The sequence below is a fragment of the Brachyhypopomus gauderio genome, unplaced genomic scaffold (assembly GCF_052324685.1).
Source record: "Brachyhypopomus gauderio isolate BG-103 unplaced genomic scaffold, BGAUD_0.2 sc45, whole genome shotgun sequence".
In the NCBI taxonomy this organism is placed as follows: Eukaryota; Metazoa; Chordata; class Actinopteri; order Gymnotiformes; family Hypopomidae; genus Brachyhypopomus; species Brachyhypopomus gauderio.
Genome location: NW_027506871.1, coordinates 2,587,501 through 2,603,837, shown reverse-complemented (window position 1 = coordinate 2,603,837; position 16,337 = coordinate 2,587,501). Strand labels below are relative to the sequence as shown.

The window sequence follows — 16,337 nt, the reverse complement described above, 5'->3', positions numbered from 1 at the left end:
CTGTTGATACACGGTTCTCAGACGCAGGGTAGTGTCGTGTCTTTACTCCAACACAGTAAATATGAATAAATGATTCAACTCGGAGGTAGAATGAAAGTGACTTTTACTTAGCTTCACGGTAGTCTCAATTTGCACATATCACTGCACTGGCAGATAACCTATAGGTAATGTCAGCAGGGGAGTGGTTCTGCTGAAGTAAATAGATCCACTAGGTAGCGCGCTGTCGTCAGTGCTGATTTCTGTAATAATAATGGAGCTCCAGCTGTGTCCTCCCCGGGAACCACATCGCTTCCTAAACGCTCCTCTCATCTTTCTGGTGGTCTCACGTCTCTTCTCCGTCTCCTCTCCGTGGCCTCCTTTACGCTCTGCGCCACATCCATAAATGCAGAAACGCGTACACGGCGAAGCACACAAAAAGAAGCGGACTCGGACATTTAATAGACAAATAGATAAAAAAGAAATAAAACCAAAATCTACTTATCTTGGCGATTTATGTGCGTAAAACTACAAGAAATGAAACTTGCCAATTGGCACAGAGTAAATGTTATGGTCGACAGTATATCCGACTATCCGCAGTCCGTTAATTTGGCTGCAGGAGCCCAAGAGGATAAACTCGCTCTTCAGATGTTCGGTGTTGATCAGAGTCAGTTCACAACAGTGCTGAAGCCCAGTCCCTCCAGACGTGACATGAGCATTATTACTGAACAACAGCTGCTCTGCCCCAAATATCTCACCCAATAGCGCGTGACCTGTCAGGACTACACGCGCGTGCGGTGACGGGGGAAGAGGGGAAGGATCTATATACACCTTCGTATTTTTGTCCGTCGCCCCTCGCAGATATAAACTACGAAAATTCAAATATTATCCGGTCGACGTTCCGCGAGTCACGCAGAAATCAGAAATTCCGGTAACGGTCACGTGCGCCTAAAGAGACGCGGAGTGTGTGGAGCCGAGTGGAGACATGAGCGGTGGGGTGTACGGTGGAGGTAAGACTACAGTCCCTCGTCTGCTTATCCTAACATCGCCAGGTTTATGCTCTCGTTCTTTAAAATGCATCAATATGCGGCTAACAAGTCGCGCATGCGCAATTATAGTGTATCGTTATGACTGTTTTAAAGACAGTAACTATCACGACGTACTGTACACAGGCACCAAGTTCAGTGTCTTTGTTTCGTGTATTTCTATGAAATCTTAGTCCATCAACGCGCCCCCGCACGCACGCGCTCCCGCCCGCACGTGCACACAGCTTAGGTCGGAGGATGGAACCTTTATGTTTGATTTTGAAGTGGGTTTCATGTAGAAATGTCTAAAATTTGTTTAAAATGTATTTAAAAGCTTCTTGTTTCATGACTATCAGCTGAAAATGGGGCAACAAACCTCCCCTGAAAAACAAAACAGGTGAAGATGACCCTCTTCCCATCAGGACTGCAGGCACTTTTTATTCTGAGGAAAGAACGATGCTCTTCATCCTCTGTGACTCATCCTCTTCAACCTGTACCTGTTTGGCATATTGCCCTCTAAGGCAGACACCATCCTCAAGAAAAATGTCCAATTAAAATGATTCCACTGGTTTATATTCTACAACCAAAACAACTTACAATATTCTTACGCTCCAAAGGAGGTTCAGGCTCTCTTCACAAAAGCGGATCTGTAATCTCTCACATTGTGAAGCAAATTTTCACTGAAATAAACTCACTCCTTTTCTCCTCTCTCAATTTCTTCCCAACTGTCTCTATTCTCCATTCTCCATCTCTGTCTTCCTGTCTGTCTCCCCGTCTGTCTCCCCATCTGTCTCTCAGATGAGGTGGGGGCGTTGGTGTTTGATATTGGTTCATTTTCCACCAGAGCGGGTTATGCTGGAGAAGACTGTCCAAAGGTACTGTCATCACCTCACACTTATATCACACATCACCCCTACATCATCACCCCTACATCACCCCACCCTTATATCACACATCACCCCTACATCATCACCCCACCCTTATATCACACATCATCCCTACATCATCACCTCACACTTATATCACACATCACCCCTACATCATCACCTCACACTTATATCACACATCAACCCTACATCATCACCCCACCCTTATATCACACATCACCCCTACATCATCACCCCACCCTTATATCACACATCACCCCTACATCATCACCCCACCCTTATATCACACATCACTCCATCATCACCCCTACATCATCACCTCACACTTATATCACACATCACCCCTACATCACCTCACACTTATATCACACATCACCCCTACATCATCACCTCACACTTATATCACACATCACCCCTACATCATCACCTCACACTTATATCACACATCACCCCTACATCACCCCACCCTTATATCACACATCACCCCTACATCATCACCTCACACTTATATCACACATAACCCCTACATCACCCCACCGTTATATCACACATCACCCCTACATCATCACCTCACACTTATATCACACATCACTCCATCATCACCTCATACATCACCCCTACATCACCCCACCCTTATATCACATCACCCCTACATCATCACCCCACACTTATATCACACATCACCCCTACATCACCCCACCGTTATATCACACATCACCCCTACATCATCACCTCACACTTATATCACACATCACTCCATCATCACCTCACACATCACCCCTACATCACCCCACCCTTATATCACATCACCCCTACATCAGCACCCCACACTTATATCACACATCACCCCTACATCACCCCACCATTATATCACACATCACCCCTACATCATCACCTCACACTTATATCACACATCACCCCTACATCATCACCTCACACTTATATCACACATCACCCCTACATCACCCCACCCTTATATCACATCACCCCTACATCATCACCCCACACTTATATCACACATCACCCCTACATCACCCCACCGTTATATCACACATCACCCCTACATCATCACCTCACAATTATATCACACATCACCCCTACATCATCACCTCACACTTATATCACACATCACCCCTACATCACCCCACCCTTATATATCACACATCACCCCTACATCATCACCTCACACTTATATCACACATAACCCCTACATCACCCCACCGTTATATCACACATCACCCCTACATCATCACCTCACACTTATATCACACATCACTCCATCATCACCTCACACATCACCCCTATATCACCCCACCCTTATATCACATCACCCCTACATCATCACCCCACACTTATATCACACATCACCCCTACATCACCCCACCGTTATATCACACATCACCCCTACATCACCCCACCGTTATATCACACATCACCCCTACATCATCACCTCACACTTATATCACACATCCCTCCATCATCACCTCACACATCACCCCTACATCACCCCACCCTTATATCACATCACCCCTACATCATCACCCCACACTTATATCACACATCACTCCTACATCATCACCCCACCCTTATATCACACATCACTCCATCATCACCTCACACATCACCCCTACATCACCACCTCACCCTTATATCACACATCACCCCTACATCACCACCTCACCCTTATATCACACATCACTCCATCATCACCTCACCCTTATATCACACATCACTCCATCATCACCTCACCCTTATATCACACATCACTCCATCATCACCTCACCCTTATATCACACATCACTCCTACATCATCACCCCACCTTTATATCACACATCACCCCTACATCATCACCTCACACTTATTATCACATCACTCCTACATCACCCCACCCTTATATCACACATCACTCCTACATCATCACCCCACCCTTATATCACACATCACTCCTACATCACCCCCTCATATCACCACATCACCTATGTTGCCACATCACACCCTGCATCATCACGATACCCTATTTACACCCCACTCTCCAAATCACTCCACCAAATCACTACCCACATCACAGTCATCACGTCTGCACCAGCGTATTTAGCGCAGTGCCTGTCTGGTGTATCTCTGCTGCTCTTGTTTGCAGGCGGATTTTCCCACCTCTGTGGGTGTGGACGTGGAGGAAGACAGACCTGGAGAGACGACCACAGAGCAAGAGAACACCAGTGGGCGGAGCTTCTACCTGGACACCACCGCTCTTCATGTACCACGTGCTGGAGTGGAGCTGATATCACCATTAAAGAATGGAATGAGTATAACGCGCACACACACATGCACGCACACACACCTACGCACACATATTCACACACACGCGCGTGCACACACACACGTGCACGCACACACACACACGTGCACACACGCACACACACGTGCACGCGCACACACGTGCACGCGCACACACATGCACACACACACACACACACATGCACACACACACGACGCACACACACACACACATATACACATACACACACACACGTACAAATAAATTTCTATGTGTGTGTGCAGTTGAGGACTGGGAGGGATTCCAGGCCATAATGGATCATGTTTACAGCAAACACATCAAATCAGAACCCAGCTTGCATCCTGTGCTCATGTCTGAGGCCCCGGTGAGAAAAATACATAACCACACACCATTAAACTTCACCATACTCCCACTTCCACACACATACGTCCAAAGGACACACACACTCAAAAGTCTTAGTAACTGTCTATTTTGTTGCTGAGTGTGTGTTTGTGTGTGTGTTTTTCAGTGGAACTCACGTGCTAAGAGAGAGAAGCTGACTGAATTGATGTTTGAGCATTACAACATTCCTGCCTTCTTTTTGTGCAAGACTGCAGTCCTAACAGCGTATCTAGTTACACAATGTCACTGCAGTATTAACCAATAACACTCACTGTTATTGCAATGTTAGCCAATCACATGCACTGTCAGTTAAAAGCTAAAGATTGAGCCTTAATTATCCAGCTCAGTAGTCCACTCATGACTGAGCAGTGGGTCTAATACAGATTTCATAATCCAACCCCACAGCAGGTTTTAAGTAAACATGCAAAGATTTGTAGCCAGTGGTCTTAGTTTTTTACGACTGCTAACATGCGTTTCCCAATACTTGATACATTTTCAAAACTCTAAACACAGTAACACATTTACCTCATACAAATAACCAAATAATTAATATCCTGTTCAAAAGCGCATTTTCTTAACTATATACCAACTCTGCATTTCACAATGCAACCAAAGTTTTCTCTTTATACACACAGCAAACCTGGTTCAGTATCCAATCATTCTTTCAAACATTTACATTTACATTTATGGCATTTAGCAGACGCTCTTATCCAGAGCGACTTACAAAAGTGCTATGTAGTTGCTTGGAATCTCCAAGGTAGAATAGATAGTCCTGAACACAAGGTACTCTAAGCTGGAAAAACCACTAGACGAAAGTCAAATGATACCTAACAATTATACCTGAATATACACATCCCCTGAGGAAAAAGACAGTAAACAATTCCTATAACCCAATTATGCACAATACCTGAGGAAAGAGACGATAAAGTACAATAGACAAAGCATAATTATGCAAAGTGCACTTGAAAGAGGTGGGTCTTCAGTCGGCGTCTGAAGACAGCAAGTGACTCCGATGTTCGGACACACAAGGGAAGTTCATTCCACCACCTTGGAGCCAGGACAGAGAAAAGTCTGGATGCTTGTCTCCCATGTGTCCTGGATGATGGAGGGTCAAGACGAGACATACTTGAGGCGCGGAGGGCTCTAGGTATGCATCTGGGTTTTACCATGGCCATCAAGTAAGGAGGAGCTGGACCATTCTTTGCTTTGTAGGCCAGCACCAGGGTTTTATATTTGATGCGGGCAGCTACCGGAAGCCAGTGGAGGGAGGACAGCAAGGGAGTGACATGGCTGAACTTGGGAAGGTTGAAGACCAACCGAGCTGCAGCGTTCTGGATCAGTTGCAGGGGTTTGATGGCGTGCATAGGAAGACCAGCCAGTAGGGAGTTGCAGTAGTCCAGTCTTGAGATAACAAGGGACTGGACAAGGACCTGAGTGGCCTCCCTAGAGAGAAATGGCCGAATCCTCCGAATGTTGTGAAGGGCGAATCTGCATGATCGTGTTGTGTTAGCAACGTGGGCCATGAAGGAGAGCTGATTGTCGACAACTACACCAAGGCTACGCGCTTCCATGGATGGAGTGATCACGGTGTTCTCGAATGAGATAGAAAGATCACGATGAGGACTGGCTCTTGCAGGGATGTACAGCATCTCCGTCTTGCTTGGGTTAAGCTTTAGGTGGTGAGCTGCCATCCAAGAGGCAATGTCTTTCAGACATGCAGAGATTCGAGCTGAAACCTGTGTCAGAGGGTGGGAAGGAAAAGAAGAGCTGGGTGTCATCCGCATAACAGTGATAAGAGAAGCCATGTGCAGATATTGACTCACCCAGAGAGCGGGTATAAAGGGAAAAAAGAAGTGGACCCAGAACTGAGCCTTGTGGAACACCGGTGGAGAGTTTGCATGGCGTGGATGTTGATCCTCCCCATGTTACTTGGTAGGAACGACCCTCCAGGTAGGATGCAAACCATGTCCATGCATTGCCAGTGATACCAAGGCCTGAGAGGATGGACAGAAGGATCTCATGATTGACTGTGTCAAAGGCAGCCGAAAGGTCAAGCAGAATCAGAACTGATGATAGTCCATTTGCTCTAGCCGCATGGAGTTTCTCAGTTACTGCAATGAGTGCAGTTTCCGTAGAATGTGCCGGCTTGAAGCCAGATTGGTTGGGGTCCTGAAGCTGGTTCTGTGAGAGAAAAGAGGATAGCTGGTTGTGTACAGCCCGTTCAAGGATCTTAGAAAGGAATGAGAGGAGAGATACCGGTCTGTAGTTGCTGATGTTGGTGGCATCAAGGTTGGGTTTCTTTAGGATTGGCACCACCCTAGCCGCCTTGAATGATGATGGCACAATTCCTGAAGATAAGGAGTTGTTGATGATGGTCGAGATGAAAGGGAGGAGTTCGTGGGAGATTGTCTGGAGGAGTGTGGATGGGATGGGGTCCAGAGGGCATGTGGTGGGACTGCTGGATGTCAGCAGCTGAAGCACCGTCTCAGCTGAGAGAGGAGAGAAGGAGGTTAGAGAAAAGGGAGGAGTAGGAGGGGACACAGTGGGAACAGGGACTAGGGAAAAGGTGCTGCGAATCGTATTGACCTTCTCTTCAAAGAAGGTGACAAAATCATCTGCAGTAAGAAAAGTGGGAGTTGGAGGGGGGGAGGGTTTGAGGAGAGAAGAGAAGATTTTGAACATCTTGCGTGGATCTGATGTAGATGCCTCCAGCTTCTCTCTGTAGAATGATGTCTTGGCAGCAGTTAGTTCCATGGAGAATAGGGACAGGAGAGACTGATACAAGCGAAGATCAGCAGTAAGCTTCGATTTCCTCCATCGCCTCTCAACCATCCTCAGTTCTCGTCGGTTGTTACGTAGGGTGTCCGAGAGCCAAGGAGCAGGTGGGGAGGATCTTGTGGGTTTGGAAGAGAGGGGACATAAGAGGTCAATAGATGAAGAGAGGGAGGACAATAAAGTGTCAGTGGCGGTGTCTGTGGAGAGACAAGAGAAAGAGTCATGGGACGGGAGGGCTGTGGTGATAGTAGAGGCAAGTACTGATGGAGAGATGGAATGAAGGTTACGACGGATGGTGGTAGTGCCTGTAGCAGTAAGGGTGTGACGGTGGGGAGGAAGAGATAAGAAGAAAGATACAAGGTGATGATCTGAACAGTGGAGAGGAGTTACTGCAATGTCCATCACTGCAGGTGGTCTAGTGAAGACCAGGTCTAGGACATTGCCTGCTCTGTGTGTTGGAGAAGACTGGGTGAGGTTGAGGTTGAATGATGACAGCAAAGGAAGAACGCCAGATGATTGTAGTTTATCTGTTGGGAGGTTGAAGTCACCAAGCAGAAGAAGAGGAGTTTCATCATTAGGGAGGACACTCAGAAGTGTGTCTAATTCCTCAGTGAAGTTACCTAGGGTGCAGGGTGGACGATAAACAACAATGATGTGAAGTGTGGTTGGGAAGCGTACAGTGACAGCATGATACTCAAATGTTGAGATGGTAATTTGTGGGAAAGTGCAAGGAGTAAAGCGCCAGCAACTGGACAGAAGCGATCCAGTGCCACCTCCCCTTCCAGTCTGTCTTGGAGAGTGCGAGAAGGAAAATGCAGATGACAGGGCAGCAGGAGTAGCAGAGTTCTCTGGGGTGATCCATGTCTCTGTTAGGGCCAAGAAGTCAAGGGACTGATGAACTGCAATGGCTGTGATGAAGTCTGCTTTCTGGACTGCAGACTGGTAGTTCCAGAGTCCCCCGGTCGCAATGATCGGGGTGTTTGTTGAGAGTGGAGGGTAGATGAGGTTACTGGTAGTGCGTTTTCTGTAGTGATGTTTGTATTGACGGCGACTATAGGGAGTAAGAACAGGGATGGAAAAACACATGATGAATAAATGAATGAAGGTAGTATATGATGTGTGTCAAGGTGTGATACTTAACCAAAAAATGAAGATGGGCTTCAGTTGATTGAAGAGTAGAGGATGTCTCTAGGACTGCCACTTATTTAAGCAGCAGTCAATATGTGGTCCCGCCTCCTCAGTTATTCACACTTCCTAACCCGAAACTAAGACAGCTGATTTCACTAATGACAACAATAGATACCAAGTAGACTACAGACTAGCAGAATCAAGCTGAAAGTAATGTAATCCAAGGCCTACCTTAAAACCAGAAGACAATCCCAAGAAAAACACAGCACAAACACTAGCACAGATTCTCTATTTGAGTTGAACATAGTCAATCACTGCACAACCACTGTAAAAAACATTTGATGGGAATACAGAAACATCATTACATGTAATATTTTACTCTCTCCCAGCAAACAGACATTTTACAGTAACATCTGTTGTTTTCTTAGTCAGTTAAATTTTACTGTAATCCGCTTAATTTGGACTTTTTTTTTCAAATGTGTGCATTTTTAGCAACATACTGTTTACACAATGAGTGATATTTACTGTTAGGTACTATATGTAATGTAGATTAGACAAAAAAGGAGTCAGTAACAGTTTTGCAGTAAATGGTATATTTTACTGTATTAGGGACATTTCTGTAAATTGTAGCCTAACCCAAAAAATTATTACCATAATTAATTGTAAACATAATTAACCATGGTCCCATATGTGTAAAAATACACATATGCAAAAAAGCCACACAAGGGGGAAAAAACAGGATACAAAACTGAACAGTCTTGTTAGGTGTAATGTAAGTGGTCTTCAGCAGTTGGCCACATGTTTTCATCCTCATCACATCTGATGCTGATCCTTGCCATGCACCTTGGGTAGAAAAGCTTGGTATGTCTTATTCACCCCTGGCAGTCTTCAGCTGAAATGTCTCTGCAGCCGGGATCCATTACATCCAGGAGGAACATTTGGTCATGGGGCCGATGATCATACACCTTCCACCTCCAGACTGAAAAAAGTTCCTTAGTGGGGTTGAGGAAAGGCGAGATGGGCGGGAGGAAAAGGGACATCACTCTTGGGTGGTCTATAAACCAGTTTGTCTATAAACCAGTTTGTGATGACATGAGAATGACAGAATGCTACATCGTCCCATCACAAATGTCCTCGTGTTTCCTCCCACCTGTTCCATTTCTGCTTCTGGAACCAGTTGTTGGTAAAGTTCATTCAAAAATGAAAGAAGGAGGTCTCTGTTATAGGGACCAATCTGGCATTTGTGAAGGACCAAACCAGCACTTGAGATTGCAGGACAAATTGTTATATTTGCTCCTCTCTGACCCGGTACATTACTGTACTTCATTTTATTAATTTGATCTATTTGTGCAAAAATGTGTATTACAGTAATAGCTTTTCAGCTGCCTTTGTTTTTGCAGAACTTTGCATTTTATACAATATTTAAGGTTTTGAACCTTAGATTTTCATTTTTTACATGCTGTGTGCAAGCATTTGCAAATAAGATAAAAATGATCCAGAATTTTGTTATTGAATAACCTTGTGTGTATAGAAAATGTAAGCATTATAAAAACATGTAAAATGACTGCATTTTGTGCCATAACAACATGAATTGTACTAATTGTATAGCCACTGAAGACTGATGTGTTCACTGTGTTTAGAGTTTTGAAAATGTGACTACAGATTGGACAAACGCATTTTAGCAGTCGTCAAAAACTGTAATACCAAATCAATCATTTCTATTAGGTAAAGGTCAAAGGTCTTGTGAAGTTAAGCCTCGATGTTCATCTGCTCATGACCCCTTGTACCCACATTTGGTTGGTTACCTACATGGTCACTGGATCACTTTTAAAAGCAGAGTCAGATATTGGCATAATAAAGTGAGAACTTGGAATATAATGACCAAAGTTTCAAATACCATTAGGGATGTATGGCTTCTTTGATATTGAGCTTTAACATGATTGGCTGCAGCTTTGCAAATGGGCGTGCCACTGGGCTGGTATTGGACAGCGGTGCAACACACACAACCGCAATCCCAGTGCATGATGGGTATGTCCTGCAACAAGGTGAGGCATGTTCTCCAGATTAACTAAACTACACCAGATTAACACCTACATCACATCTACTTACATCAGATCCACTTACCTCATGTCTTTCTGATGCTATCAACCACCTCCCTGGAGTGTGTTTGCATGGTTCAGTACTGAATGTTAGTGGTCTAATAGAAGACAAACCCCAAACCACTCATCCGGTTTGTTGATCCAGACATATAACCTTATCCTACCACTACCTTACCCCTAACCCTACCTGAAAACAACCAGATCCAGACCACTGACCAGGGTGGAGATTCAGAATTCCATTGCCATGGTGCCAGTGCTGATGCCAAAATCTTGAGTGTTTTGGGAAATGTCAAAAAAGCTGATTCATTAGTGGTCTGGAAAAATAATGAATGATTCTGGATAGTTAGATACGCCTTCAAATAAATGAACAAGGTTTGCGATAGTTCAGTATGTTTTGTGATGTGTTTTGTATAGTTTCTCATGACTTCTGTTTCCAGATTAGGTCATGTCCATACGTAAGTGCTGGGCTCTAAAACCAGTCCATGGGAGGAATGAGAGGAAGAGGAAACTGATAAGTTTAGAGTATTGGAGGAAGATCCCATATCTACAACTAAACCTTCCTGAAATTCTGAAATGAACACCACACTTTAACAGTTTATTAGTTCACAAAGGATTCATTGTTGCTCATTTGAACTTGTGTTCAGGTATAGTGAAGTCTCCCCTGGCTGGAGATTTCATCACAATGCAGTGCAGAGAGATGTTCCAGGAGATGAGCGTCGACATCACCCCCCCCTACATGATCGCGTCCAAGGTACCCCCATAAATCACCCCGCACGTCACCCCATAAATCACGCCGCACGTCACCCCATAAATCACCCCACACGTCACCCCATAAATCACACCATGTGTCACCCCACACGTCACCCCACAAATCACCCCGCACGTCACCCCATAAATCACCCCACACGTCATACAAGACCATTAAAACCATAAAAGACCATTAACACCTACACCAGCAAACTGAGAAACAGAGCTAAAGCTAGGGTTAGGGTTATAGCGATAGCCTGCATGATGCTCTCCTGAGATTTTAAATGAAACCTCCACTGTACATTCACCTTGGACACTCATTTGTAGGAGTACATTGTGAATATTAACCTGCTCTCTAGTTCTGACCTATAAAGCTCAGTAGGTAAGACCACTTGTTCTGGTACAGGAGGTTGGAGGTTTAAATCCCAACCAGGGCATTTCCAGTGTCTCACGTGAGATCCCTTAGGCGAGGTCCTTAATGCTACTTGCCCACATCATTAACAATGAGATACAGAAACAAGAGATTCACACTGGCTCTGACATTGACGGAATCAACAAGGTTCATGTCTGATCACAGATTAAACTGCAGAGATTGATGAGGTTCAATATGAATACTATGTCAAGGTGAATCCAGGACCCCAGGACAGAAGGAGGCTCTCATCATCAACCCCACATCCTGACATTGGGAACCGAGACCCAATGATCCAGTACACCAAACTGAACAAGGTCCGGTTCGGATGACCTCACATGATACGAACAGCTGTTATCATCACAGATCTGGCTGAATCAATCTGTTCCTGATACAGGTAGCACTCCGTCTACAGAGTGGACAGAACCCAGGATAGACCATTTACATTCACAACAACTGGTGCACAGCTACAGAAATGGTCTCTGTACCTGGAGTTTATAACACTAAAATGCACACTGTTCTTTTTCCCAAAGGAATTAACTGCTATAATAATCATGTTCCTCCACAAATACAGCAGGCTGCACAGTGCTGTAAAAAAAAAACCATCTGACGACATACCCAGACAGTGTTGTTTTTGAGGCAGGAGACTTCATCTATGCTGATCTGAAATCAGTTCTGCTGAAATTCCATAGAAATGTGCAATTGTGGACATAGTTCAATCTTCATTTATTCAGATTGGAGGGTCTTGCTTCTCATGGTCTGGGAGTTATGGAGTTATTCTGGAAAACTGTAATCAGGCTCTCATGAGCCATTCGGTGAGGAATGCCTTCTGTCTGCTCCTGCTACTTAAAGGCCTGATCAGAGTCCTGGACTGATGGTCGTCCTTCTGGAAGGTTCATCTCCACAAAGGATCTCTGCATCTCCTTCATAGTGACCACTGGGTTCTTGGCGACCTGCCTGACCATGACACTTCATTCCCAGTTTAGCTGGGGGACAGATCCAGGAAGACCAGTAATGGTCCAAATGTCTTCTGTTGGACCACGATGAAGGGTTCTGTGCTCTGGGCACAGTGTTGTAGAAATGTAGTTGACCTCATGACCTGGTTTCACTCGGACCAACAGCCGTGAGACCTCACAGACGGGTGTGTGCCTTTCCTAATCATGTGAGACCTCACACAGACGGGTGTGTGCCTTTCCTAATCATGTGAGACCTCACACAGACGGGTGTGTGCCTTTCCTAATCATGTGAGACCTCACACAGACGTGTGTGCCTTTCCTAATCATGTGAGACCTCACACAGACGGGTGTGTGCCTTTCCTAATCATGTCTGATCAGTTCAGTAAGACACAGGGAGTCAAGTGAGGGTGTGTAGGAGCAACTTCAGCTCCACTAATAGAAACAGCATCACAGCTCAACTGCTAGCATCATTTCAACAGATCTGAATAATTCTGTACACAAAATGTAAATATTTAAAAGGCAATATTTGGGTTTTTTTTATTTTTATTAAATTTACACTGCATTCCAAAGAACAGTTTGTTTTACTGAAAAACATTCAACGTAGACTCACGAGAAAAAAAAAAAAAAAAAAAAGAGTTGAATCCATTTTAGTCTGTAACATACCAAAAGGTCTGAAAATCTGTATGCACTATATATTTTAAATAATATGGTACTATGTTATTGTACTAATGATGGACGTCTTTTCCTCAGGAGGGGGTGAGAGAGGGTGCACCTCCAGTTTGGACAAAGAAAGACAAGATCCCTTCTGTCACCAAATCCTGGCACACATATATGTGCAACGTGAGCACAAACACGCGCACACACACACACACACACACACACACACACACACACACACACGTACACACAGACATAAGCACAACTATATTGACATTCTTTTAGTATATCAATCAAATCTAATAAGAAATTTATTTATATAGCGCTTTTTACAACAGTTGTTGTCAAAAAGCAGGTTTACAAGTGCCGAGTCCAAGCCCCCAGTGAGCAAGCAAAGGGCGACAGTGGCAAGGAAAAACTCCCTAAGAGCATGAGGAAGAAACCTTGAGAGGAACCAAGACTCAGGGGGGAACCCATCCTCCTCTGGCCGGTGCTGGTCACCATGACAACAATGAGAGAGATACATAAACAAAGAAGTGATGGGAATGATAAATAATTCTCGTCATTGTGTGTATTTATGTACACATGATCTCTATGTGATGTCCTAGACTTCTTGATAGTCAGTAATAGTAGTCCAGGGCCATGGAGATACAGCCGTAGCAGGGGAGAATTTGGGGTGGTGAGAGGGACCAGGGCAGTGGGTTTATTCTTCATCATAACTGGTAATATATCACATGCTCAGAAGAAGAGACGGAAAACATCTCTGCTCATGAACAGATTTTTTTTCTGAAGCTCACATACAGCAAACAGAAGAATGAGTTAACGTTAGGGTTAGGTGTTAATGTTGGGATTAGGGTTAACTAGGGTAAGGGTTAACTATGGTTAGGGTTGACTACGGTAAGGGTTAATAGAATACTATAGGGTTAGGGTTCATAGAATACATAGGTTGCATTATGAGGAACATAATAATTGCTCATGTTGAAATGCTTTTAAATGTGTTTTTAAGGATGGGGAAAAAACATCTTGTTCTCTCTCCCTCACACACACACACACACACACACACACACACACACACACTCTCCCTCACACACGCACACACACACACTCTCTCTCTCTCTCTCTCTCCCCACACACATTCTCTCTCTCTCTCCCCACACACATTCTCTCTCTTTCTCTCTGTCTCAGGAGGTCATTCAGGATTTCCAGGCTTCAGTTCTACAAGTGTCTGACTCACCCTATGATGAGCAGTGAGTACACACACACACACACACACACACACACACACACACACACACACAAATATGCACACTCACAAACACACATAATTCCCCATGTTTATGTGTAGGGTTGCAGCTCAGATGCCCACTCTACACTATGAGATGCCAAATGGTTTTAATGGGGATTATGGTGCAGAGAGACTGCGTATCCCTGAAGGCCTGTTTGACCCATCCAACGTCAAGGTAAAAAACAATCACACAATCCCTAAACTCTACCACACTGTAAATCCCACAATCCCATTAATCCGGTTGGAGACAAGAGTGGATGGAGGTATGTAGGAGCCAAAATGGTCATTCTCTGTGTTTCTTCATATTATTTTGTTTGAGTTTACTGGTTGGACCATTGCCAATAAAGACAGACGCTGCTACCTGGGGGTTCGTGGCCAGAGCAGGAAGACAGTCTTTGACCTCACTTCCTCAAACCAAGGGCCACAGAGCTGGCACCTTTATTTGTTACCATTTATCTTTGGTTTATCTTTGCAATCCTTATTTTTATTTGCGTTTAAAGTTTCTGAAACATTTTCTTTATTATTTACAATGAATAAATAGTCTGTTTTATTTGGACAAGAACTTTCTGTGGACCTTGGACTTTGTGGGATTTGGGGAGTCAAAACTAAAATTTTTGCTCAAGCCACCATAGTGGTTATGAATAGTACAGGAGATAACCACTACACAGGGCTAAACATGAGACTGAGAGACCAGTCCAGCTCTGAATGGTTAGGGGTAGGGTTAGGGTCACGGTCAGGTTAGGGTCACGGTTAGGTTAGGGTCACGGTTAGGTTAGGGTTAGGGTCACTGTTAGGTTAGGGTTACGGTTAGGATTAGAGTTTGGGTCACGGTTAGGTTAGGGTCAGGTTAGGGTTAGGGTTTAGGGTTAGGGCGTAACAGTGTGTGGAGATTCCTTGTTGCTTATCCTTAAGAATTTCCAGCCTGATTACCCTTAAGAAATACTCCAACATTGTGTTTCACTGCTGTCATAGCAAACAGTCTGTGTTGAATGTCTTCCAATGTTATGTGTAACAAGATGCGAGTATCCCTTCAATAGGAACGTGTAGGGCACATGAGGTTCTGAGCCTCTGTACACCACAGGGCTAAAGCAGTGTGTTGCCTGTCATGTATGTTTGGGTTTTGCAATAAACCTCAGCTTGATTTAACACCAATTTGAACTGGTGTGTCACACCCAGTGATGTCAGTACTCTAATCCAGTGCTTAATTTGTAAATCAAATGATGCCGGAACGCAAACAGCAGACAACATAAAATGTTACCCGATTGATGCAGACAGTTACCGGAATGCACGCTTCAAAATTAAAGAGTTCCCGGATCCTGTTCCGGCAGGATCCGGCTCAAATTAAGCCGTGCTCTAATCTTACCACTTTTTTCAGTAACGAGTAATACGAGTTACTATTTCCAGTCCAGTAATCAGATAAGAAGAGCGAGATTTATTCAAGGGAATTCCATAAGCGCTTTGTGACAACATATGTTGTGAAAAGCGCTATACAAATACATTTGATTTGATTTGATAAACAGAGTCGTAGTCACGGGCATGGGTCATAACGGGTGAGCGATCAGAACAAGAGATACAAACAGACATATTCTGACAGGGAAATTAAACATGACGGGGAAACACGGAACAGGCAGAAATACTCAGAGGGAAACAATACTCGCAACGAACAGGAATGTACAAAATAACCAAAGGGAGACACAGGGACTAATATACATGGA

At 44.4% G+C, this 16,337-nt stretch overlaps 1 protein-coding gene and 1 long non-coding RNA gene across 3 annotated transcripts in view; one reads left to right on the top strand and one right to left on the bottom strand.

Annotated features, from left to right (window-relative positions):
* The first annotated feature begins 325 nt into the window (after nt 1–325).
* The window catches only part of LOC143486756 (actin-like protein 6B), a 19,471-nt gene continuing 3,459 nt past the window's right edge, over nt 326–16,337 (top strand). The window contains exons 1-11 of one of the 2 annotated variants that reach the window (XM_076986162.1): nt 326–986; nt 1,800–1,876; nt 4,027–4,192; nt 4,449–4,549; nt 4,694–4,791; nt 10,420–10,514; nt 11,213–11,319; nt 11,940–12,041; nt 13,431–13,520; nt 14,523–14,584; nt 14,683–14,797. In XM_076986162.1, the coding sequence (XP_076842277.1) occupies nt 962–986; nt 1,800–1,876; nt 4,027–4,192; nt 4,449–4,549; nt 4,694–4,791; nt 10,420–10,514; nt 11,213–11,319; nt 11,940–12,041; nt 13,431–13,520; nt 14,523–14,584; nt 14,683–14,797 (1,038 nt within the window). In that variant the 5' untranslated portion in view covers nt 326–961. The remainder of the gene's footprint in view (nt 987–1,799; nt 1,877–4,026; nt 4,193–4,448; nt 4,550–4,693; nt 4,792–10,419; nt 10,515–11,212; nt 11,320–11,939; nt 12,042–13,430; nt 13,521–14,522; nt 14,585–14,682; nt 14,798–16,337) is intronic. The other variant, XM_076986163.1, reaches the window with a different exon arrangement.
* Nucleotides 13,260–16,337, bottom strand: part of LOC143486757 (uncharacterized) — a 12,353-nt gene continuing 9,275 nt past the window's right edge. The window contains exon 3 of the long non-coding RNA XR_013123658.1: nt 13,260–13,498. This is a non-coding gene — a long non-coding RNA (uncharacterized LOC143486757). The remainder of the gene's footprint in view (nt 13,499–16,337) is intronic.